This window comes from Pristis pectinata, chromosome 35, assembly GCF_009764475.1.
Source record: "Pristis pectinata isolate sPriPec2 chromosome 35, sPriPec2.1.pri, whole genome shotgun sequence".
In the NCBI taxonomy this organism is placed as follows: Eukaryota; Metazoa; Chordata; class Chondrichthyes; order Rhinopristiformes; family Pristidae; genus Pristis; species Pristis pectinata.
In genome coordinates, this window is record NC_067439.1 from 7,853,809 (window position 1) to 7,878,795 (window position 24,987).

The window sequence follows — 24,987 nt, forward strand, 5'->3', positions numbered from 1 at the left end:
ACCCCTTTCCCCCTTTAGGGAGCAACAACCCAAAGGCCACGGGGAAGGTGAGTGGCTTGGAGGTGAGCAGCGAGGCCCGCTCGGAGGCCTGGAAGCGGCCCGGGAGCCAGTCGGAGGAGGAGATGACCTCGGCCAAAGACGACAGTGACTCCAGCCTGTCGGACAGCGAGGAGCCAAGTGGTGGCGGCAGGAGGAGCTTCGTCCTGTCCCGGGTCAAGCGCATGAAGGTGGAGGGCCAGGCCGAGGGAGGGCATCGGGGCTCGGGCCCCAGCGACGGAGGCACGGGCAGCTCAGAAGAGGAGGCCGGCGGCCCGGCGGCCAGGCACCAGTACCCCAAGAGGAGGAAGAGGCTGAGGGAAGGCCCGGGGCCTCGGGGCAAGGCGCCGGCGCCGCCCGAGCGCGCCCCCACCCTCAAGGTCAAGACTGAGGCCACCCAGCCCGTCAGCTACGAGGGCCACAGCTCGGTGTGGGACTACCCGCCCCCGCCCGAGCGGGAGGCGGCCTACCGGGCGGCCAAGGCCCCGTCCGCCGCCTCCGACCACTTTGGCCCCCCCGAGCCCGCCCTCAGCCCGCCCGGGGCCGCCGAGAACCCTGGTGGGAGAAAGACGCCCTTCGGCCCATCCCCCCGGGCCGCGCCGGGCGCCTCCTCTGACGCCCTATCACCGCCGCCGCCGCCTCCCGCCGACGACAAGGCCGAGGTCCTGGCCTTGGCCCAGGCCCAGGCCCCGCCGCCCTCCAGCCTGTACGCTGCCAGCACCATCCGCTACGCCCCGGCCGACGTGGCCTTGGCCGTGCCCGGCAACCTGCTGCCCGCCGCCCACGCCATCAACTTCGTCGACCTCAACGGCCCGGCGTTCGGGGCCGAACAGAAGGCCCAGGTGGAGATGATCTACCACCACGTCCAGCGCCTCAACATGGCGGCCAACCCTTTTGGCGCGCCGGCGGCCGGACTCGCCCAGGTACCGGCCGGCAGCGTCTTCACCACGGCCGAGGCCCTCTTCTCCACCCTGCCCTTCCCCATGAACGCCGGCACCATCCACCCCCCACAGGCTCTGGATCGCAAGGACGACTGATGCCGGGTGTCCATCGAGGGGAGGATCCCTCCATCCAACCAGCCTTGAGACAATGGACCTGGTCCTGTTGGGTTTTGGTTTATCTCCTTTTATTTCCCTCCCCCCACCCCCCCCCCTCCCTTTTACTTTAACCAAACTCCCAGCTCTTCCCTCCCACCCCAATCCCAGAGGCTAGCACTTATTTCCCTTTGCTCTTGGTCCAAGTCTACATTGGAAGCAGAACATTGGGGGTGGATGGTAGGGGGGAGGTGGTCCAAGTGGAGATTGGTTGGCGTCTCGCCCCACTTGGCGACAGGAATGGGCCGACTGTTGGAATGTAGGGGATGGAGGGAGGGGTGGGTGGGTGTGGGGGGGGGCGGGCGGGCGGGGTGGTGGGTGGGCGTGGCTGCTGAGGGTTCGGCTCATCTCCACCTCCGCTGTCCGGTCAGGGAGTGCGATGACGGAGGGAAGACTCAACCCCTCAACAGGGCTTCTTGGCCTCCTTACTCGGGTCCACCCTCAACGGCCCAGGTCCCAAACCTCTCGCATCCACTTGGGACTTTGGCCTCCTCATTTGTCCACCCGGGTCTCTGACCTTGCCTCACCCACTCAGTGTACACGTTGGCGTTTTGTCTGAGCCTTTTATGGTCACTGTCCACTCAGGCCTCCAGCGAGGCCTGACTCTTATCCACGTTGACCACTTGGGCCCAAGTCTCACAGGGTCATTGTCCCCTGGGCCCGCTCTGTGTATAATGTACAGCCAGTCGGAAAAACTTGTAAAAAGGCAAACTGAGAGAAAAGAAACATTTCCCTGGGGACAGGTGGCATTAAGGCCGGATCAAGTGGTGTTTATTCCGCCCCCCCCCCTCCCATGATGGATATTTGAGAGGTTTCTGGGACTCAGCATTCCCTGCTGTGCGTCATATGCCAAGGCCATAAGATGTTGTTCAGTGTATCCTCATACAGTCTAGTTTTCTTCATTCTTGTCTGAAGCTTTGGGGAAAGTGAGGCTAAAGAACAGAGAACTCCAGGCTGCTTTCCTTCCATGGTAATCCAGCCTATTTGGAGCTGGGCACCACTGTTTCACAGCGATTTGGTGGGGCAATGCAGGGGAAACTTTACTCTGTGTCTAACCCATGCTGTCCTTACTCTTGGAGTGTGTGATGGGACAGTGTAGAGCCGTTTTACTCTGTATCTAACCAGTTTGTTTTTTTCTCTCTTCGGGACAATGTAGAAGGAGCATCACTCTGCATCTAATTGTGCTGTACGTTCCCTGGTACATTGGATGGGACAGGGTAACGGGAGCTTTACCTGGTGTCCAGACCATTTTACTTTGGGAGTGCTTAATGGACAGTGTAGAGGGTCTGGTGCATTCTGATGGGAGACTGCATCAATGCTAATTTGTAAAATCTCTGACATAAATGGTGATAATTCAGATCACAGCTAATGTGTACAGTGAAGCGATCAGTGACAGTAGGCTTTCAACTTTCTCTTTTTGCAAGCCCAAAGTTTTCACCCAAATCACTCCTTGTAAGTTTGAACGATGCAATTTGCACTCAGCTTTTTGGCAAGTTCAATCTGACCTAAGACCAGATGGTGACTGAGGGCTTATGCACCACATTGGGCATCACCAGTTGCACTGTGCCCTGCCTGGCTCTTCAGGATGGGGTTTGCACCCAAGCCCCTCTGCCTCATTACAGCATCAGTGGGTGCAGTCGACCATAGACCCACTCACAGTGAGCTCCAGTGTGGGGCTGGGTGGTGAACTTGTTGGTTAAGTTCTGCTGATTTTGGTGCATTTCCCAGTCCTTGGTGGGTCCCAGGGATGATGCTTTGTGTGGGAGAGCCATTGCCTCTGAATTGAATGGGTCGTACGCAGCACTTATAATGGAAAAGCCTACACAAACTGCAAACTTGCATTTCTATAGTACCATTCACAGCCTCAGGACATCCCAAAGCGCTTTCCAGCCATTTTCAGGTACCCTCTGAAGTTTAGTCACTGTTTCTGTGTGAGGCAGGCAGGCGGCTTGGGTACAGAAAGCTTTTACAAATGAGATAATGACCAGAAGATCCATTGATGCTTGTGCTGGGGTAATTAGTGGCCAATAACCTAGCCATATGATCACTTGTTTCCACATAGTTGTGTAGTCAGTGAGGGGGGATGCTCGGTTTGTCGCCTCTTCAGAAAAGCAGCCCCTGCGGCAACCCTGCACCCCCTCAGCGTTCTACTGGGGGCATCGGCCTGGATTTCTGTGCTTGGGTCCCAAAGGAAGGGTACCCAAACCCACAACCTCCTGACTCCCAAGGCGAGTGTAATTCCTACTGAAAGTTGTGTTGCCAACGCAGCTCATGAAAGCCGTGGTTTTGTCCCAGGACTGGAGACGGCTGAGAGGTTTGCGTTGCCGAAACGCGGGCACCTCATAGGAAGCAGCTTTTTGTTCTTATTTTTTTTACAAGTCGATGTTTGTTGGTCTGAGGCATTCTGTAACAGCAATAATCAGCACCAAGGTGTGGATTAATTCTGGCGATGAAAGGTAGTTACAGAAAGGAAGGGGTGCACCTGGGTTGGGAGAACAGTATTTACACCTTTGGAAGGCCGAGCAACGATTGTGAATGTTTATTCCTCTGCAGTAAGAGTCCACAGCACAATCTACCCCTGCTCAAAGCTGAACTGTTCTCAGAGTGTGGTGGCATGGTGGTTACCTTACTGGATTGTTACATCAAAGGCTCAGACTAATGATACAGAGAATAAATCCCACCATGCAATTTAAATTCATTAATTACATACACTGACCAAAATTGTAGAAACACATCTGGTTTACTTACATGCTCAGTGCTGTCCTAACCCAGTCTAGCCTGTATGTCACGTCAACTTTTACCGCACTGACTGTGGACTGTCAAAGTGGTGACTCGTCATCAGCTCCTCGAGAGCAATTGCCTAACAGGCAATGAATGCTGGCCATACCATTGTATCTACAAGTGAATCAAAGAAAATCCCCCACTCCAGTGGCAGAATTATACAAATTGAGTAGAGTTTTATAATCTGTAAAGGAGAACCTTTGGCGATGATCCTGTAAGGCCATCAGGTATAAAAAGTAGAATTAAGTCATTCAGCCCATCGTCTGCTCTGCCATTCACTCATGGTTGATTTCTTTTTAGACTCCATTCTCCCTGTAACCCTTCCCCTTTAACAATCAAGAACCTATCAATTTCTGCCTTAAATACGCCCAATGACTTGGCCTCCACCATCCTCTGTGGCAACGAATTCCACAGATTGACCACCCTCTGGCTGAGCAAGTTCCTTCTCATCTCGGTTCTAAAGGGACGTCCCTTTATTCTGAGGCTGCTACACTCTCCCACGAATGGAAACATCCACTCTGTCCAGTAACGATGAAAGCATAATGCATCACAATTTTAACATTGAATTTCAGTGGTAATTGCGAAACATTTAAGGAAAGGCAATCAGTGTTCAGACAGAACAAATTAGAATCATCTCAACCTATGATGGTTTTCAGTTTTAAAGCTGCATTGCAAGTTTCCTGCCAGCAGGTGACAGCATTGCATACATTTTTCACAGTTCTTAGATTACCAGAGGGTTCGAGAAGCGTCCAACCTCACTGGATATTACTGAATAAGTTAAATAGGAGCAGGACTTCAGCCCCAGTTAGATCAGGGCGTACACACACAAGTTTACAAAGGAGTATCGGTTTGTGAACTGTTTTCTCACAGGATGTGGCCATTTGTCAAGTTGTCCTCGGAGGTGGTGGTGATGAGCCCCATCCTCGAACCATCGCAGTCTGTGCAGGAAAAGTGCTACCAATACTGGTGGGTCGAATCAGAATTTACACCCAATTAGAAATGATCCCCAACATCCATGCGTCAGGGTCTTCTGCGAGTTTGAGGTCAGCTCAGAGGTGGTCGTGTCCCATGCACCTGCTGCCCTTGACCTTGGTGGAGTTTGCAGTTTTGCCGCATAAATTATGGTGGGATTTTTCCGGGAGTGGATTTTTGTAAAATCACACTTATAAATGTATATTTTGTTATGAGAATGCTTTTCACCTTTTGAGTTCTTGGAGGACGAGGGTGCCTGAGAATTTTATCTTTGAGCCTAACAAGTACATTCCCAAGGAGTGTGGAGAGAGGGGTGGGATTCAGATAGAAACATCCCCATTCCTGTGCATCCCAAGATCCTAGTGTTCTGATTTAGGATCTAAAAAAACTCAGAACTAGTTTATGACACAGAAAGAAGCCATTTGGCCCACTGAGTCCATGCTGGCTCTCAGCAGAGCAATCCCATTCTCCCTCTTACTTCTCTGTAGGAATGTGTATGGGGAGAGGCAAAGGGGGTGTTTCCAGGTTTACCAGAACAGACAGAAGTGCAAACCGACAATTACTTCCAAAATACAACTCAGGAACAAGGCAACTCAGCTGCTCCAGGCTGTTCTCCCATTAACAAACCTTCCACTAATACTTGGAGATAATTAACAGTGGCCAGTTAACCTTAACCTGTCTTTGGGACGTGGGAGGAAACCCACCCAGTCACAGGGAGAACGTGCAAACTCCACACAGGCAGCACTAAGGCCAGGATCGAACCCGGGTCTCTGGAGCTGTGAAGCAGCAACACTATCTGTTGAGCCACTGTCCCACTCTAACTTGCATCTCTACAGTGTTCTATAAATCCTGAAGTTTAATGGCCAAGGAAACAATTTTGACGAGAGGAGGCCAATACTCTGCAAAAATCCCTCAAGCAGCAAGAGAGAGAATGGTCAGGTAACATTGCCCAAGAGGTTTTCAGCACCTTAGAAGAAAGGTAGAATTGGACTACTATGAACAGATCCGTGGGTCCATATCCACCCACTGGGAAGGCAGAAGGTTGCATCTTCTCCAAAACCTATCACAAACATCCCACAATCCAGTGTGGGATATATAAATGGAAATAATTACCAAGGTTTCACTGCCTGGGGGTGCAGGGGATGAAAAGCCAGAGCAAAATAATATTCAGACTCTCCCCCAATAAAAAATGTGATTACATGCATGCAACATTGCCTTATTCTGTGGCTTCAGAATGGGCTACTCGATGGCCTATTCTCTGCCAGTTTTGACAGGAGCCCAGTGACAAGGCTGCAGGTGCCTGAACTGGGACACCCCCGACTTCTCCCTGTTCATCGTCAGGGCAGGGATGAGGAGAGTGGGTGCCCCTTCGAGTAATCTTACCAGAACTGCTCAGACTTGAACGGTCCCTCTTGTGGGGAAGAGGCCTGAGTGGTGAAGGGGGCAGCCTGTCCCTCTGTAACCAGGAACATCCACTGACATTTCCGCCTGTCAGAAAATGGCAGATCTGTTTCTTAAATCCCATCCGTGAACTCTGTGAACAGATGATGGAAGGGAAAGTTTCCCTTCCATACACCTCACCATGTGTAATAAAATATGGGGAGGGTGGTGGGGTCCAGTGTATATATTGTATTTTACTCCAGACGTACCTGTTAATTGCTTATTGAGGACAGGCCGTGTCTGGCCCACAGCACAAGCCCATGAGGTCCGGTGATGCCCCTATCTGGATGCAAGTAAGGAAGAAGTACTCAGACAATGGACCAAGGGACTGAACTGCCTGTTTAATCCACACCGGCTGGCTCATTGTTGCTTCTCACTGTACTTTGTTTGTAAGACGTAAGCTGTTGCTAAAAGCACTTGTCGAAGGTGCGGTTTCCGATGCACTCCATTGCCTCTCACCCCTGTGTAAACTGTATAAATGTTAAACATTCGATGTTGCCAATCCAACCTGTGAGGACAGATTGGCATTAAACTGGGAAGATTAAAAAAAAGGACAAAAAATAGCTTGATCTGATCAAGGTTCAAAAAACAAAAAAATACAAACTAACAACAACACTCTCCCTGTCTGCGAGCTGTCTTTTGGTGTCTGTTGGCTGTGTGGCTCGTCTTTGCACACCTTTTGTTCAGCATGAAAGCAACGAGTTAAATCAGCGCAGGACAGGAGGAAGACGAGTTGTGCTCGTGCCTGGCACCTCCTCGGGACGGTTGGAGGTGTTTGACAGGCATCTTGGGAAGGTGAGCAGAGTGAGCTCACAGGCCCCTCCAGCTGCCACTCAGTGCACAGGTCCCCCCACTCGTTCTGCCCAAATATCGGCGACGAGAGAGAGCACGTGCAGCCCGCTGCTGTAATGCTCTCAGTGACAAAGGTCTAAATGGCATCTTTTGGGATGTCAAATAAGGGTGGGTCATGTACAGTGAACGGGAGGGTGCTGAGGAATGTTGATGAACAGGGAGACCAAGAGGTTCAAGTCCATAGACTCACAGATCCACAGAGTCATACCGCACAAAAACAGACCGTTCGGCCCAACTGCTCCATGCCGACATAGATTCCCTTCTGAGCTGGTCCCATTTGTCTGCGTTTGCTCCATATCGCACTAAACCCCGTCAATCCATGAACCTGTCCAAGTACCTTTCAAATGCTGTTAACGTACTTGCATTAATCACTTCCTCTTGCAGCGCATTCCATATAATTGATCAACTTCCACATACTGATAACTATATTGATCTACCACCCTGAGCCCCTTCTAGACTCCTTGGCAAGACAAAAAGTCTATCCTCCCCTGCCTCAGCAATGTCACATTCAAATGGGATTGGCTTAGATGGGCATCTTGGTCGGCATGGACGAGTTGGGCCCAAGGGCCTGTTTCCGTGCTCAGTGACCTGTTGTCCTAAACTCTGCTGAATGCAAGCCAACCTTAGCTTCTCTTTCATGGCCAGCACCCGTCACAAAGCTCAATCTAATAAATAATGTTTCGGTGACAATTTTGTACTTTATAACAGTTTTACAAAGCAGACACAATGTTGTATTGCATTCATATAGTGCCTTCAATGCAGTGAGTGTCTCAAGACAGAATTTGACATTGTAGGAGAGAATGGAGGTTCAAAGCTTGGAATAGAGGTACGACTTAAGGATTGAGAGAGAGAGCTTCAAATAAAGAACTTCAGAGCTTTCCTCTCCTCTCTTTCAATCCAGATGAAGGGTCTCAACCCAAAATGTTGACTGTCCACTTCCCTCCACAGATGCTGCCTGACCCGCTGAGTTCCTCCAGCAGTTTTGTTTTTAAATGCCACAGCTTAAACCATTGGCCTCTGAAGGTACAGCCATTAAATGGAATGGAAGCAATGGAAACTGGGCAGTGCACAACAGGACAGAGAGAAGTCGGGGTGAAAGGAGCAGAGGAAAGACAGCTATGGAAGTGTTATAAAGGATGCACATATTGAAATTAAGGCACAAAATATGGAGGCATAAACTAAAATACACACAAAAAAAAACTGAAAGACACAAAATCCTGAAAGGGTTTGACAGGTCAGCTGTAGGAAGATTTCCCCTGGTGCTGGAGGACACAGGTTCAGAGTAATGGACAGACTGTTTAGAACTGAGATGAGAAGAAGGATGCTATTGGGCTGGAGGGGGTGCAGAAAAAGATTTGCAGGGATGTTGCCAGGACTCGATTTTAGGGGGGAGGTTGAGCAGGCATGGACGTTATTCCTTGGAATGTGGGAGATTGAGGGGTGATCTTGTGGAGGTATGTGGAACCATGGGGGCCATAGATAGGATGAATGGTCTTTCTCCCAGGGTTAGGAACTTGGGAACTTGAGGGCATGGGCTTAAGGTGAGAGGGGAGAGATTTACTGGGAACCTGAGAGGGAAAATTTTTCCACTCAGAGGGTGGTCCGTATATGGAACGAGCTGCCAGAGGAAGTGGTCGAGGCAGGTACATTAACAATATTTAAAGGACACTTGGACAGGTACATGGATAGGAAAGGTTTAGAGGGATATGGGCCAAATGCAAGCAAATGGGACTGGCTTGGATGGGCATTTTGGTCAGTATGGATGAGTTGGGCTGAAGAGCCTGTTTCTGTGTTCTATGACTCTAAATTTCTTCATTGATAGGATGATGAACCTTTGGCATTCTCCACCCCTGGCCGGCTGCGGAGACTCAGCAGCTACATTCATTCAAAGCGTGGATCAATACATTTCTGGACCTTGTGGGGTATGGGGATAGGGCCAGGAATTGGTGCCAGGGCAGATTATCAACCATGTGGAGCAAGCTCGAAGGTCTGTTGGTAGAACAAGCTGGATGGTCCACTCCCAATTCTTTATGTTCTTGTACACTGGCAAACCCATCATATGACAGCCAAATAAACATATAGAATGGAACTTGGCAACAGCTAAACACAGAGTCATACAGCACTGAAACAGGCCCTTAGGCAAAGCCGGTCCATGTGATCAAGATGTCCATCTAATCTAGTCCCATTTGCCTGAGTTTGGCCCATAGCCCTCTAAACCTTTCCTATCCATGTACCTGTCCAAGTGTCCTTTAAATGTTGTTAATGTACCTGCCTCGACCACTTCCTCTGGCAGCTCATTCCATATACTGACCTGGGTGGAAAAAGTTGCCTCTCAGGTTCCCATTAAATCTCTTCCTTCTCACTCTAAACCCACGTCCTCTAGTTCTTGATTCTCCAACCCTAGGAAAAAGACTGTGTGCATTCACCCTATCTATGCCCCTCATGATTTTATACACCTCCGTTATATCACCCCTCATTCTCCAACACTCCAATGAATAAAGTCCCAAAGTAATCTTATTTTGTTCTCTCTACATTCCCATCACCTTCCCCCAGATTCCACCATTCACCTACACAACTGGGGCAATTTACAGCATCCAATTAACCTACCAATCTGCTTGTCTTTCGGATGTGGGAGGAAACAGGAGGGAAACCGGGGGAAATCCACACGGTCTCGGGGAGAGCACACAAGCTCCACACAGACAACATCGGAGGTCAGGATCAAATCCGTGTCTCTGGCACAGTGAGGCTGCGGCTCTATCTGCTGTGCCGATGTTGTTAATGTACCTGCCTCAGCCACTTCCTCTGGCAGCTCGTTCCATATACAGACCACCCTCTGGGTGAAAAGGTTGCCCCTCAGGTTCCTATTAAATCTCTTCCCTCTCACAGCAGCAACCAAACAAGTGGACTTACCGACAATTGAGAAACCATCGATAATTATTAATCAATCGTATTCCACCCTTGCCAATCTCACGCGCAAATCAGGCACACTTTTGAAGTTTTAATATCACTTTTTATTTCATTCCATTTTTTTTCACAGAAGAATGCAAGCCACCCAAAGCCTTAGGGTTGAGAGCTCAATGTTGGGAATGAGCACCGAGGGGTCTTACAGTGCTGGGAAGGGGCACCTGCTCATCTCCCAAGGCTCCCCTGATCACAGCCAAAGCTCAGGAGGAGAGGATGAAGGCAGCACTGAAAGATGATTTAGCAAAATTACAGTGAAGGAGGCCATTTGGCCCCTTGCAGACTAGGTTTCCTATCCTCCCTTTCCCAAGGGTGCTGGATGGCCCCCTTAAAAGGGGGCCCAAATGCACTTAGAAGCCTAGTTAGGGACAGAGGCAAGCTGTCTGACAGTGGAAGGGGGTGCAGCCAAATGCAAAATTCTCACAATACACACAAGTTAAACCTGGGGGTAGTGGGGTGATTGGACAGCGATCAGGAGGAAGGAACCCCAGGTTGGCGTTTCTTAGCCCAGGGTTGCAGGGGGTCCCTTCCGGCTGCACAGGGCAAGACAGGATAACTCAATGCAGACGGGCGTCTTTGTTACAGGCACATCCCGGTGGGTAAAGCTGCCTACCGCTCCCAGCAACTAAACTACTCGCAGACAGGAAAAAAAACAAGCAGCAGCTTAAAATTGATAATTTTCCTTTAACCCAGTGATTAAATAGAGACAGATTCTGTGTTTCTGAAGCCCCCTTCACCTCGCCCCGCAGCTCTTTACGAATGAGGCACCTTTGGCGTGGTGCCGACTATTGCACCGTGCGTAACGTACACATGTCTACAGGTCCAAGTTCCCGCCTCCAACGCCCGCTCTGTTCACTTCCCGCCCTCGTTACTTGTCCGATTTCCCGCCGTCCTCTTTCGGTTGGCAGTCCTCGCACTCCTCGTCGTAGATGAACTCCACCTCGAGCCGGCCAATGTAGAGGGACAGGGCACAGACCCAGAAGACCGCCACGGAGCCCACCACCAGCCCGCTCAGCAGAGCAGTCGGCACGGTCAGCATCATCATCCGCCTCAGCAGGAAGAGGTTGGTGATGTAGGACCCGCTCCCGTAGGAGACACACACTCCGCCGAGGATGAAGAATCCTGGAGGCGCGAGGGACCAGCATTAGGACCAGAGGTTAACACTAAACCAGCTCTAAACAGGCCAGCTACAGCAAAGCAGCACCCACCGCGACTTCCTTCTGTGCCGTCCATCCACAGACAGACTTTTTAGGAGCTCCACAGCCCCTGGCAGATTTAGCAATGAGCTGATAGCAGATCAGTGTGAAAACATTTCAGAAGGTAACATGTGCATTTCTATAGCAACTTTCACAACCCCGGGGTCTTCACATGAGCGATACCACCAGACGAAGGGCCATCACTGGTTATGTCACAACACAGCAGCCGAATTAGTAGCAGCAAAGTTTCTACTAATGACCCATCACACACTCCCAGGGCAGGCAAAGCACAGATTAGATGCAGAGTAAAGCTCCCTCTGCACTGTCCCACCACACACTCCCAGCACAGGTTAGACACAGAGTGAAGGCCCTCTATGCTGACCCGTCGCAAATTCCTGGGACAGAGACAGTACAGGTTAGATGCAGAGTAAAGCTCCCTCTACATTGTCCTAAGCCACACTCTACCAGGACAGGAATAGCACAAATTAATCACACAAACAAAAACAAGTCTGACACGGAGTAAAATATCCTCTACACTGGCCTATAAACCACTCCCAAGGCAGAAACAGCTTGAGTTAGAAGCAGAGTAAAGTCCCTCTACTCTGTGCTATCAAACAATTGCAGGACAGGGACTGCACACTTTAGATACAGCAAAAAGCTCCTCCTACACTGTCCCATAAAACACTCCCAGGAAGGGTAAAACATGACTGAAATACTAAGTTCCTTTGATACTTCCTTAATAACATGCCTGTGAATCATTTGATTCAATAATTGGAATTGTATCGCCTTTCACAGCTTTCGTATTTTTCCAGGAGAAACACTTGTGCAAGACACCAAACACACATCACTCACAGCCTCAAACATTAGACACAGTTTACATTATTTCACAGGCCCTTATCGTTACTGACCCTCCCAGTCCACACACACAACTTGTGTACTGACACCAGGACAATCTCGACAACTGCCCGAACTGTCGATGGAACACACCCAGTTCACTCCTATCCTTCTGGAAGGGGCTCAGCTGTCCCCTTCCTAGATCAGTAACACCACACTCGGTGGATCTTACTGTTTGGTAAGACTGTAAGGTATAGGAGCAGATTTAGGCCATTTGGCCCACTGAGTCTGCTCCGCCATTCAATCATGGCTGGTTTTTTTCAACCCCATTCTCCCTGTAACCCTTACTAATCAAGAACCTATCAATCTCTGCCTTAAATACACCAATGACTTGACCTCCACCGTCCTCTGTGGCAACGAATTCCACAGATTCACCACCTTCTGGCTGAAGAAATTCCTCCTCATCTCAGTTTTAAAGGGACGTCTTTTTATTCTGAGGCTGTGCCCTCGGATCCTAGACTCTCCTACTGATGGAAGCATCCTCTCCACGTCCACTCTATCCAGCCCTTGTCCTCTGGAACTACCCAGGATGGAACTATGGGGGACCTTTCCCACTATCACCAGCTACCTGTAACTCAACAGCACAGAGCAAAGCAGCCCACAGACAGGGCCAGAGGCAATCCCAGACCCTTGCCCATCCTCAATTTCTACTGTCTGGCCCAAGCTCTGGAGTTCCCTCACTGGACCTCACTTCCTTTCAGATGCTCCCTAAACCCTCTCTCTTTGGCCGCATTCCCCTTACCCTAATCCAACACAGTGACATACTCTGGCAGCATCCCTGTACAGGTCTCCCCCCAGCTTACAAACGCCCGGGAGACCTGTACAGGGATGCTGCTAGAGTATGTCACTGTGTTGGATGCTGGAGGAACTCAGCGGGTCAGGCAGCGACTGTGGAGGGAAATGGACAGCCCATACAATTGAACGAGCGTTTGGGAGACCAGCAGGATGGATTTGCCGGCTGCTGCGGGGCTGCAGGTATCTTCTGCTGGGAGAGAACTCAGTTCACGGCCACATTTCGGACTTGTGAACTGTCCGGGTTACGAACAGCTCTCAGGAACTTAACCTGCAGGCCATTGTAATGTAAAGCACGTTATATTGGTCCACAGCACGAAAGGCACAATATAAATTCAAGCATTTAATGCTTATCTGTAGACAGAAGGAAGAGCAGCAAAAAGGGTCTGTTGTTAGACGAGCAAATCGGATGTTCAAATCCCAGAGACTGTAGGGCTGCCGTATTGTGTACAAACACAAGGGGAAAGTGAGCGCAGGAACTGGCTGGTTGCTTTTACTCACCGTAAGCCGCCTCCCTCCCCACATCACTCTGCATGTAGGCGATCACTCCAACTCCAGTGGCCAACAGCCCATTCCGAAACCAGGAGAGAAATCCTGTGGAAGACACAAGCAACATCACACTGTGATGCTTCAGATCCTATCCCTTGCATTCTGTCCTCCATCACTGAACTCTGACTGGGGTCTGGCCTCCCAGTGTCCAGTGCTATTGGCTGTGACCCCAGCCCGTTCTTCAACCACAGTGGGCATCACACCTGAACACATCTGCCAGGGTGAGGCTAAACACAAACTAGAGGAACAGCACCCCTTACTCCCTCTGGGCAGCCAACAACCTGATGGCATAAACATTGAATTCTCCAACTTCCGGTAAGCTGCTCCCCCTCTGTTCCTTACTTCTCTCCTCCTGATCTACCCAGTTCTTCCTACCCTCAGCCCAGCCCGTCACCCTGTTTCTTTCTCCTTCTCCACCCAGTCCATCTGCCCATCACCCACACACTCCTCCTAGTGGTTCTCCTTCCCCTACCGTTCCCATCTGCCCTCCCCACCTCCCTCACTTGATTCCACCTTCCTCTCCTATCAGATTCCACCATCCGCAGCCCTCCACCTCTCACCTCCCGGCCTCTGTCGCTATGCCCACCCTTCCATCCTCCATTTGCCTATCACCCCTCCTCACCAGGATCCACCTATCACTTGCCAGCTCTTGCCCCATCCCTTCCCCTCACCTCTTTATACTGGCTATTCCCAGATGAAGGTCTCAACCCAAAAGGTCAATTGTCCACTTCGCTCCACAGACGCTGCCTGACCCGCTGAGTTCCTCCAACATCTTACGAGTTGCTGTGGACAATCCTGCCTCCATCCAGCACCAAACCTTTGCCAACGGGTCACTCTGACCATAATCCCACTGGTTTATCCTCTACTTGAGAGGAACTGGAACTCTCCACCCCCCCCAACCCACAACTAAATTCTGCAGCACAATGAGGCCATTCAGCCCACAAGTCTGTGCCAGCTCCCTGTTACCTCCCCCACAGCTCTGCAAATTATTCTCGTTCAACTGCCTATTGAAGGCCCTGATTGATGGAATCCAGCACTCCTATAAGTGAATCCCAGATCATCACCACTCTCTGTGTGAAAAGATTCCGCCTTAAATGCCCCCGTGTACCTTTTGCCCAAAATAACTGATGGGAATAGCTTCCCTCTGTCCACCCTCCCTAAACGCATCACGATCCTGCCCACCTCCATCAAACCTCCTCGCCACCTTCTCTTCTCCCAGGAGAACAGTCCCAGCATCTCCAGTCTACCGCAGAACCATCCCCCCACCAAATCAATCCCCTGGGACATTTCCCTGTGCTGCAGATCAGGGATGTCGGAATACTTTGAATCCTGGGAATTTTGATAAATTGGCAAAAGCCAGCCAGTCAGCAAATTCAAGTTCATTGTTGTATGTGTATACATAATACACACACACACAGGGTATAAATGCCATGAAAATTAGCTCTTTGCAGCAGCAGCACAGTACATTACAAGACGAGGACAAATATAAGTTAACATAGACTTAAATTAACATAAATTATGCATTATAACTGATGCAGGAGAAGGAGATTAGATATTTTTAACTTGGCAGAGCAAATCACATAAAATTATTAAAAAGGATATACATTAAAAACATTCACACCTGCTTCATGAGCCTTCCTGAGCATCTGTAAAGAGAAAGAAGATTGGTAAAGAGATGATACAAACACCAGACAGCCTCAAATGTAAAGCTAAGATTGTAAAAGCCACCTTGCGTTGCAATGCCTCAGCAAGCTGTTTTGACAGGAGGTTTTATCCCTGGTCCTGCTAAGGTATTGGTGGTGCTAAACTTGGGTGGTACCTTCTCCAGGAGCTCAAGACCTTTGGTGAACTTCTCTGAGCTGTGGGATCTTTTACAGAGACTTTTACAGATAGAAACAGAAAATGCTCGAAATACTCAACAGACCAGCCAGCACCTGTGGACAGAGATATACAGCTCACACTTCAGGTCAATCTACTTTCATTAGAAGTGAGAAGACAGCCACTACTTTCACATCTTAAGGGACTGGGTGAAGGGAATGTGTCCGATACAGAGGAGACCAGGATTGTTCAGGTGACACTGCTGAAGCCTTCTAATTAACAGATGAAGGAGGGTACTGAGGCCTCCTTACAGCTCTCAGGTTTCAATATCGAATTCAACAATTTCAGATAACCAGTCTTTCCTGTTTGTGTTAGAACAGGGCAGTTCTCTTGCAAGGACGTCCATCTGTTACACTAATTCAGTTTTCCTCTGCACTTTCCCCGATCTGTTGGGTACTTCCAGCGTTCCCTTTTGCTTCAGATTGTTCTAACCTGCATCTTAGAGCTTGAGGAATCTCCCTCATCCTTCTCCTTCTAACTGCCTTCATTCATCTATTTGACAGCACAAAAAGGTATTGTGTCACTCAGACAATCTTGCTCAACACTCAGTACAGACGTCCCGTTCCTGCAACTTAATACGCACTCTCTCACTTCTCCAGTTCTGGTGAAAGGTCCCTGACCTGAAACATTAGCTCTGCTTCCCTCTCCACAGATGCTGCCTGATTTACTGATTACTTCTACATTTTGTTTTTTTTAATTTCAAATTTCAAGCAGCTGCAGTTTTTTTTTATTTTCATACTTTTATAGATATCATGTTCATCTATCAATCTACTACCAGCAGATCTCCACTGGCATTGCAAACATCTCACGTGCAATGTTTAGCTCCTAAACCATACCATCATTTTTAAGATGGTCTTAAATTGTTTGTACATACCAAGACAGAATAAGAGATCCATTTACTGTAAAATTACATTCCTTCCAAAATAAGATCACATCTCACTCCAGATACCCGAGCCCCGAATCAAAGCTTACACACGAGTGCTGCACTTTGAAGTGCCTTCTTTCAGACAAATCATTAAATCAAGGCTCTGTCTGCCCATAGGACCCCATGACACTATCCTGAAGAGCAGGAGAGTTTTTCTTGGAGTACCAACCAATATTTATTCCTCAATCAACATGACTGGAAATGATGTCTTTGTCACATTGCTTCCTGTTGGGAGATTGCTTTGCTCAGTGATAACACAATGCAACTGTGGCTACATTTAAATTAACTGCAGAGAGTTTAGGAATATCCTGGAAGCAGGACAAAAATGCAAGTTTTTGGGCATTGTGGACATTAAAAGTTATGTGCCTACTGTCAATAAGATGGCTAATTTGGGTCCCCAGTCACATTTTGACATTGGCTCACACCTCCAGCCAATAAAACATTAAAAAGCTTCCATTTCCCACAACAGTCGAATAGACATCGATACAACAAACTGCATTTATATAGCACCACTACCACGAAGAATTTCTCCCCCAACCCTGTCACAGCATCAGCACATATTTTAAAATAGTTGACACTAAGCTGTGAGTCAGACTCTTAAGATATTTCTCAACCAATGACGTGCTTATTTTCATCACGGTACAGGAGGCCATTCTGCCCATCATATCCAGGTCGGCTCTCATCAGTCCCTTTCATCTGCACCACTGCAACTTATTCTCCCTTACATGCCCATCAATTTCCCTTTTGTTCTTTAGCCACTGACCTACACTGAGAGGAAATTTATAGCAGCCAATTAACCTACCAACCCAACATGTGGGAGGGAACTGGAGCACCCAGGGGGAAACCCCACAAAGTCACAGGGAGAACACGTCTGCACAAACAGAACCCAAGGTCAGGACTGAACCTGAGTGTCCAGAGCAGTGAGGCAGCAGCTTTACCTGCTGTATCAACAAACCTTCTGTTTTAGAACGATTACTGCTGTAATAAGTGAAACACTGTCAATTTATGCATAGCAAGCTCCCACATGATAATAACCACATGTTGATTAAGAGAGAACAATGACCCAGGATACTTCTTCACAATAAAACCCCAAAGGTCTTTCACATCCACCCGAGACCTCCCTTCAATACAGTCAGCATGTGGTGCTCAGCTTTCTGGAGCTGAGTCGAACCTTGAATACACAGAAGTAGCAGCAAAGAAACAAACTGCTGGAGGAGCTCAGCATCTGTGGAGGGAAATTGACAGCCGACATTTCGGGTCGAGACCCTTCATCTGGACTGAAAGAGGGGAGGAAAGTTCTGGGAATTCCTTCTTTGAAGCTTTCCAACTCTCACTCCTTAAATTGTGCCTGTATCCAAGTTTTGGATCAGCTCCAGTCTCTCGCATGACTTGGTGTCAAATTTGATCTTGAGACATCTCACCGCATTAAAGGCACTACGTTGTGTATGCTCTATAACAGTGTTATAAAGCATAAAATTGTTGCCAAAACATTATTTATTAGATTGATCCTTGCATCAATTGTTCTGGAGAACAGCAAGGGACCTCACTGAGGTAGGGCAGGGCAGGATGACTGTCCATCTCCCTCCACAGATGCTGCCTGACCCCCTGAGTTCCTCCAGCAGACTGTTTCTGCTTAAGACTCTGCAGTCTCTTGTGCCTGCACACAAGGAAGTCGCTTCATGAACAGAAAAGAGCAAAGGCCACCGGACGGGGCCAGGTCACGTCTCGCCAAAGGGTGGGACAGGCTCGAGGGGCTCCATGCACAAGCACTCCCGAGTCCCTCTGCACGACAGCATGCTGAAATCTTTCACCATTTAATTAATAATCTGATCTATTTTTCCTTCCAAAGTGGATGACCTCGCATTTACCAACATTGTACTCCATCTGCCAGACCCTTGTCCACTCACTTCACCTATCTATATCTCTCTGTAGACTCTCTGCATCCTCTGCTACATCTATTTCTTGATTTATTGCCTGTGCCACTGTAATGTTATTATTTGGTGGCCTATAGACAACTCCCGCCAGTTTTTTCCCCCCTTTGCTATTCCTAAAGGCAGGCGCAGTTAGCGCGACGCTATTACAGCGCCAGCGACCCGGGTTCAATTCCGGCCGCTGTCCGTAAGCAGTTTGTACGTTCTCCCCGCGTCTGCGTGGGTTTCCTCCGGGTGCTCCGGTTTCCTCCCACATTCCAAAGACGTACGGGTTGGGAAGTTGGGGGCGTGCTACGTTGGTGCCGGAAGCGCGGCGACACTTGCGGGCTGCCCCCAGAACACTCTACGCAAAAGGTGCATTTCACTGTGTGTTTCGATGTACATGTGACTAATAAAGATCTTGTCTTGAATGTCCTCCTCCTGCTCCTGGCAGAGACGCCCACAGACCCGGTCTGACAGGCAGGATTATCCTCAGAGGGACGCCACACGTATAACATCAATATTTCGTTGCATTGCAGATATTTTCACGGTAACATGCGGATAACTAACTGCATTTTGATTGCCGGTGGCTTAGCATTGCAGGACACCCAGCTCTTCTCACCCAAGCATCCGCCCTGTCCAGCGCGGTCACCCCCGGTTGCCCCGTACCCGAGGTCGCGGCTCCCTCTCGGGGACCAGGCCCAACCCCGGGCCTGGCTCCGCCCCGGCTCTGGCTTCCCCTCCCGCCGGACAGGCCGAAGCTCCTGCGGGTAAAGTGCGTGTAAAGGTGCCGGCGCAGGACGCCGAGGGCCCGTAAAGACGCCATCAGGCGAGTGCGGTGACTGAGCGGCGAGAGCTGGCCCACATCCCGGCCCGCGTCTCCTCGGAGTCAGCTCGGTCCTCCCACCGCTCGACGGCGCTGCGCGGCGCCAGTAGCAGCGCCACTCAGCGATCGGAGGACTGAACTGCAGCTCCGCGCACACAGCGCCCTGAGTGCTCGGAGGACTGAACTGCAGCTCGCCGCACACCGCGCCCCTGAGGTCGGAGGACTGAACTGCAGCTCCCCGCTCACAGCGCCTCTGGGCAGTGGGAGGACTGAACTTCGGCTCCAGCCGGGAGGCCCAATTCCTGCCCCACACAGCGCCCCTGAACGATCGGAGGACTCAGCTGCGGCTCCTAATGCGAGGTGCCACTACCACACTCAGCGTCCCCCGGAGGTTGGAGGACTGATCTGCGGCTCCTGATACTTGGGGCTATTGGTCGGTCCTCAAGCGTTGATTGTTTCTCTCTCCCCAGATGCTGCCTGACCTACTGAGTGTTTCCAGCATTTTCTGTTTTTGTCTCAGATTTCCACCACCTGCACTTTTTAAAAAATTTTCACTGGTAAGCATGCCACCGCTCGGCGGTCAGAGGATCCAGCCGTGCCCCATGTACGTGGCCCTGTGTTGTGGAGGGTCACGGCTGTCACGTGACAGCACTGCCCATTACCTGGTGGAAAGACACACCACTGCCCATCAAGGTTTGGCACCACCCCACCCATCAGCGCACACCTGACCATTGGCCCCTATAAGCACCTTTGTACTTGGCCTTGGGCCATTGGCCTTTGTGATCGATTAGTCCTTGCTGGCACCAGGCCATTGGCCTTTGTAAATTACCTGGGCTGGAACGCCCCCCCCCCAGCCCTCCAGCAATATAAAGAGTGCTACATGTGCTCAGCTCTCCCTCTTTGTCTGCCCCGAGGGATCACCCTGCTTCATTCCAGGCCGAGGACCACGGAACGGCGCTGGAGAAGTCATTGGTGAGGTGTGCACTGTTAAAAGGGTTGGGAGCATTTTACTTAGTGTCCCTGGTAGCAAAGAGCCGTTCCTGCGCTGTCAAGGGGTGGCGGGTATCGTATTGTTTTTCCTTGATTGTCTGTACCCAGTTCATTGTGTGTGTGTGCATGTGTGTGTGTTATCCCTGTCACCATTTTCCCACATTCCGTCTTCTGTAAATAAATCATTCATCTCCAGACTGTGTTCAGAGTCCTTGCCTTCTGAGACCCCGAATCTGTTTCAGAACAGGCCCCAAGTACTGGGAAATAGCACCGTCTGTTGGTTGGAGTACTCAGTCACACCAGGCACAATATCAGGGGACAGCGCCCTTCAGCGGTCGGAGGACTCGATTCCACCCTCGCAGCGAGGGGAACCGCGCCGCCTGGCGGGTGGATGAGCTGAGCAATGAGCAAGGGACTTGTAATTCCCCTTGCAAAGGAGAACAGAGGCACAAATGGGCCGAATTCCAGCTTCTGTAATAAGGAGCACCTAAGCATGTGGGGATCTAGGCTTAGGAGCTCCTTATTACAGAGGACTTGTCCATGGACTTGTCTCTGAGTGTGTTTTTATTTTGCGCCAATGACTTATTTTGCATAGTCTTTTTTTCTCTTCACCACCTTACATAAATTATGTATATTTTATGTATATTTATGTTCTGTGTGTTGTCTGAACCTAGGTGCCTGTGATGCTGCTGCAAGCAAGTTTTTCACTGTACCTGTACCTCACCATACTTGTGCACATGACAATAAACTCAAAGAGTCACAGAGTCATACTGCTTGAAAAACTGATCCATGCTGACCAAGATTCCCATCCAAGCCAGTCTCATTTGCCCGGATTTGGCCCATATCCCTCTAAGCCTTTCCTATCCATGTACCTGTCCAAATGTCTTTCAAACATTGTTAATGTACCTGCCTCAACCACTTCCTCTGGCAGCTCGTTCCATATACACCACCCTCTGGGTGAAGAAGTTGCCCCTCCGGTTCCTATTAAATCTTTCCTCTCGCACCCGAAACCTATGCCCCAACCCTGGGAAAAGGACTTTATACATTCACCCTATCGATGCCTCTCATGATTTTATGCACCTCCATAAGATCACCCTTATTCTCCAGTGCCCCAACAAAAAAAAGTCCCAACCTGCTCAACCTCTCTCCATAACTCAGTCAAACAATATGAAGTTAGCATTATGGGTTTGAATGAATGGATGCTCTGGGCTGATGGGGTAACACACTCCTGGTGCTCTGTGTATAACGCAGGGAATGGATGAGGATAGGGGTGTGGGGGTTGAGGGTGGAGTTGGTGTACATATGCACCAAGTACATATCTGTACAGGGTCCAATGAAAAACTTACTTGCAGCAGCATCACAGGCACATGGCATCAGATAAGCAGCACTCACAAGAAAAACATAAATTATATAGAATTTTTACAAGAAAGAACACAATTGATGTATTTTAGTGCAAAATGATTAAAGTGGTCATAATGTTGCTAAACTGTAGTGATTAGGGTTGTGCAGGTTGGTTCAAGAACTGAATGGTTGAAGGGAAGTAGCTGTTCCTGAACCTAGTGGTGTGGGACTTCAGGCTTCTGTACCTCCTGCCCGATGGGAGCTGCGAGAAGATGGCATGGCCCGGATGGTGGGGATCTTTGATGATGGATGTTGCCTTCTTGAGGCAGCACCTCCTGTTGACACTACCGATGGTGGGGATGGAATTGCCTGTGATGTATTGGGAAGAGTCCTTACATTCCTTCTTCTCCTGCACATTCAAATTAGCATGCCAGACCATGACACAACCAGTCAGGATACTTTCAATAGCACATCAGTAGAAGTTTGTTCGAGTGTTCGGTGACAAGCTGAACCTCCTTAACCTCCTAAGAAAGTAAAGACGCTGGCACGCCGTCCTTGTGACTGCATCTGTGTGCTGGGCCCAGAACAGGTCAAATGAAAGTAGTTTCAAAGGCGATCTATAATGACAGCTGTAACTCTGTATGACACTCTCCTCCTGGGTGTGAGTTCAATTCTCACTTCAGAGCCTTAAGCATGAAAATCCAGGCCAAATCTGACTTTGGGGCGGTGGGCAGGGTTTGGGGAGAGTGAAGTAGGGATTGAATGAGCAGGAATGAGGGGGAAGGGGAGCAGACAGCGGGAGAGGACAGAGTGAAGATGTGGAGAGAGGAGAGAGGGGAAAAAGAGCTGAGAGAGAGAGAGAGAGAGAGAGGCAGCCCACACCATTGCTCCTTTCCGATTCGATATCCAATTCCCTTTTGTAAATTCATCCTGGACTGAGAGGGTGGCAGGGCAAGGCAAGAAATGAGAGTCTTTATCTGCATGGTGGGAGTGCTTGTGTTGCAGGGCAGGGGTTCCATTGTCGAGACAGTCAGGGGAAGCAGACAGAAAGTCCCCTGATGGTACGTCAGGTCTCGAGGCCCCGAAAGCGGCCCACAGCATTGCCTGTCTCAACCCCCTGCCTAGTGTTTTGTCTCAGTAGGAAAACAGTCATTAATCTGCTCTCTCTGGGGCCCCAGGCATGACACAGCAGTTCTGCAGGGGACCAGCTCTAAGATGGGCAATGGGAAGCAACTAAAAAGCTGTCGTTTTATTTTCCATCTCACCTGCGCAGGCTCAGCTGAACAAAAAATGCTAATCCCACCCACGCCGTCCCCTGTCAAATCCTCCCTCTTCCTGGTTTCCCTCTCCTCCCCCTCCCCCCCAACCATCCTGCGACACATCGCTAACTCCCCTCCCTCCGTTTCCCCCTCAGTTCCTCCCTCTCTCGCTCTCTGCACACCTCCCTCCCCCCCCCCCACTCCTACATTCCCTCTCCCCTCCCTCACTGCAAAGATTCATCGCCCTCAGGAAGTTCGCCCTCACCTCCGTTTTACATGGGTGATCCCTTATTCCGAACTAATGCCCCTTGTTCTCAAAAGTACGAAGGTTGAAGTATCCAACGTCAGGTAACACACCTCCTGTGCTCCCTTCTCTCCCCCTACGGTCCACCCCCTCTCCCACCTGGTTCCATCTACCTGTCACCATACACTACGCCTTATCGTTCTCCTATCTCCTGCCCCACCAGGTTCCACCTGCCTCTCATGCCTCCCTTATCCAGCTCCACTTATCACCTTCCTTCCTTCTCAGATTCCGGCATCTGCAGCAGATGAGAGGCGGTAGCTTTAAATTCCTGGGCGTTAACATATCGGATGACCTGTCCTGGGCCCAGCACACAGATGCAGTCACAAGGAAGGGGTGCCAGTGTCTTTACTTTCTTAGGAGGTTAAGGAGGTTCGGCTTGTCACCAAACACTTTAACAAACTTCTACAGATGTATTGTTGAAAATATCCTGACTGGTTGCATCATGGTCTGAACGGCAATTCTAATGTGCAAGAATGTGAAAAGCTGCAGAGTAGTGAACTCTGCCCAATACATCACAGGCACATCCCTCCCCACCATCGGGAGTATCTACAGGAGGCGCTGCCTCAAGAAGGCAACATCCATCATCAAAGATCCCCACCATCCGGGCCATGCCATCTTCCCGCAGCTCCCATCGGGCAGGAGGTACAGAAGCCTGAAGTCCCTCACCACTAGGTTCAGGAACAGCTACTTCCCTTCAACCATTCAATTCTTGAACCAACTTGCACAACCTTAATCACAACAGTTTAGCAACACTATGACCACTTTGATGACTTTGCCCTAAAATGGATTTTGTGTTTTTTCTTGTTCTGTGTTCTTTCTTGTAAAAATTGTGAATAATTTATGTGTAATTTATGCTTTTCTTGTGAATGCTGCTTATCTGATGCCATGTGCCTGAGATGCTGCTGCAAGTAAGTTTTCATTGCACCTGTGCACACGTGGACTTGTGCAGATGACAATAAACTCGACTTTGAGTCTGTCAACTCTTTTTTTTGCACTCACCAACTCCCAGCCTCTCTCTAACCACCACCCCCTCCCCTTCCACCCCCACCCCCACCACCCCCAGGCTCCTCAACCTGGTTCCATCTGCAAGATATTTAATCATCTGGAAAATAATGTTTGACTCCAATGGACAGGAAAGAAATTGCATGAATCAGGCACTAAGTGATAAGAAAGCAAAAATAAGAAATTGTATTTGTTATTACAGATATTTTTGCTAACTGTTCAGGGAATTTGTCTCAGTAGCTGGAGATAGGGAGCCTGCAGGCTTGTTAAATTGGTTTATTATTGTCACATGTTCTGAGGTACAGTGAAAATCTTGTCTTGCATTCTGTTCACACAAATCTATTCACTACAACAGTGGAGACTTCTGATATCCTTGTTGGAGAGTTCCAGCACCAGAGACAATAAAACAGAACCAGGCTCCTCAGGAGTAAACTCGGTAGAAGGGCCAAGGTACTGGACTTAAACAGTGTTAAACATGTCACAAGAGGCAAGATCCCCTCCTCATGACAATGCCCCTAGCAACGAGGCCTAGTTAGGGCCAGTTGCGCAGGCCTTGTCATTTGCACGGTTCCCAAAACAATCACTTCATTCCAAACTCCGGCACGGGAAGAGGTTACAAGACGGACGAAGAAAAAGATTCAAAGACGTGTTCAAGTCTTCCTTGGGGAAGTGCAACCTCCATGCCGACTCCTGGGAATCTCTAGCCCACGACCGTTCGAAGTGGAGAAGGATGGAGGGACTTGGGTGTCAGGAGCACAGCGAGGGTCTGCGTGAACAGCAGGAGCGCACCACCTCACCACACCGATGCTCCACTGAAAGCGTCCCAGCTGGATGCACCACAGCACGGTATGGCAACTGCACCGCCCAACGCCGCAAGAGGTTGCGGAGAGTTGCGAACGCAGCCCAGTCCATCACGAAAACCAGCCTCCCCTCCGCTGACTCCGTCTACACTTCCCGCTACCTTGGGAAAGCAGCCGACATAATC

The 24,987-nt window shown here is 49.8% G+C and overlaps 2 protein-coding genes across 9 annotated transcripts in view; one reads left to right on the plus strand and one right to left on the minus strand.

The window, feature by feature from the left end:
• LOC127586331 (neuronal PAS domain-containing protein 3-like) overlaps positions 1 to 1,387 on the plus strand; it is a 399,247-nt gene extending 397,860 nt beyond the window's left edge. For all 8 annotated transcript variants that reach the window (XM_052044193.1, XM_052044191.1, XM_052044185.1 and 5 more), the window contains one exon: positions 19 to 1,387. In XM_052044193.1, the coding sequence (XP_051900153.1) occupies positions 19 to 1,073 (1,055 nt within the window). In that variant the 3' untranslated portion in view covers positions 1,074 to 1,387. The remainder of the gene's footprint in view (positions 1 to 18) is intronic.
• Positions 1,388 to 10,163: 8,776 nt separating this feature from the next.
• tmem160 (transmembrane protein 160) lies at positions 10,164 to 19,194 on the minus strand. The gene is made up of 4 exons (XM_052044226.1): positions 18,903 to 19,194; positions 15,189 to 15,213; positions 13,520 to 13,612; positions 10,164 to 11,258 (listed from the first exon to the last, which is right to left on the minus strand). Exons 1-4 carry the CDS (start codon positions 19,104 to 19,106, stop codon positions 11,005 to 11,007), a joined length of 576 nt encoding a protein of 191 aa, XP_051900186.1. The 5' UTR covers positions 19,107 to 19,194; the 3' UTR covers positions 10,164 to 11,004.
• Positions 19,195 to 24,987: the final 5,793 nt, after the last annotated feature.

Coding starts and splice junctions, on each gene's coding strand:
- tmem160 (XM_052044226.1), bottom strand. CDS start 19,106: ATGGCGTCTTTACGGGCCCTCGGCGTCCTGCGCCGGCACCTTTACACG. Junction 15,214..18,902: donor TGGACAGGGCGGATGCTTGG/GTGAGAAGAGCT, acceptor TTCTCTTTACAG/ATGCTCAGGAAGGCTCATGA. Junction 11,259..13,519: donor GGGGAGGGAGGCGGCTTACG/GTGAGTAAAAGC, acceptor TCGCGCCTCCAG/GATTCTTCATCCTCGGCGGA.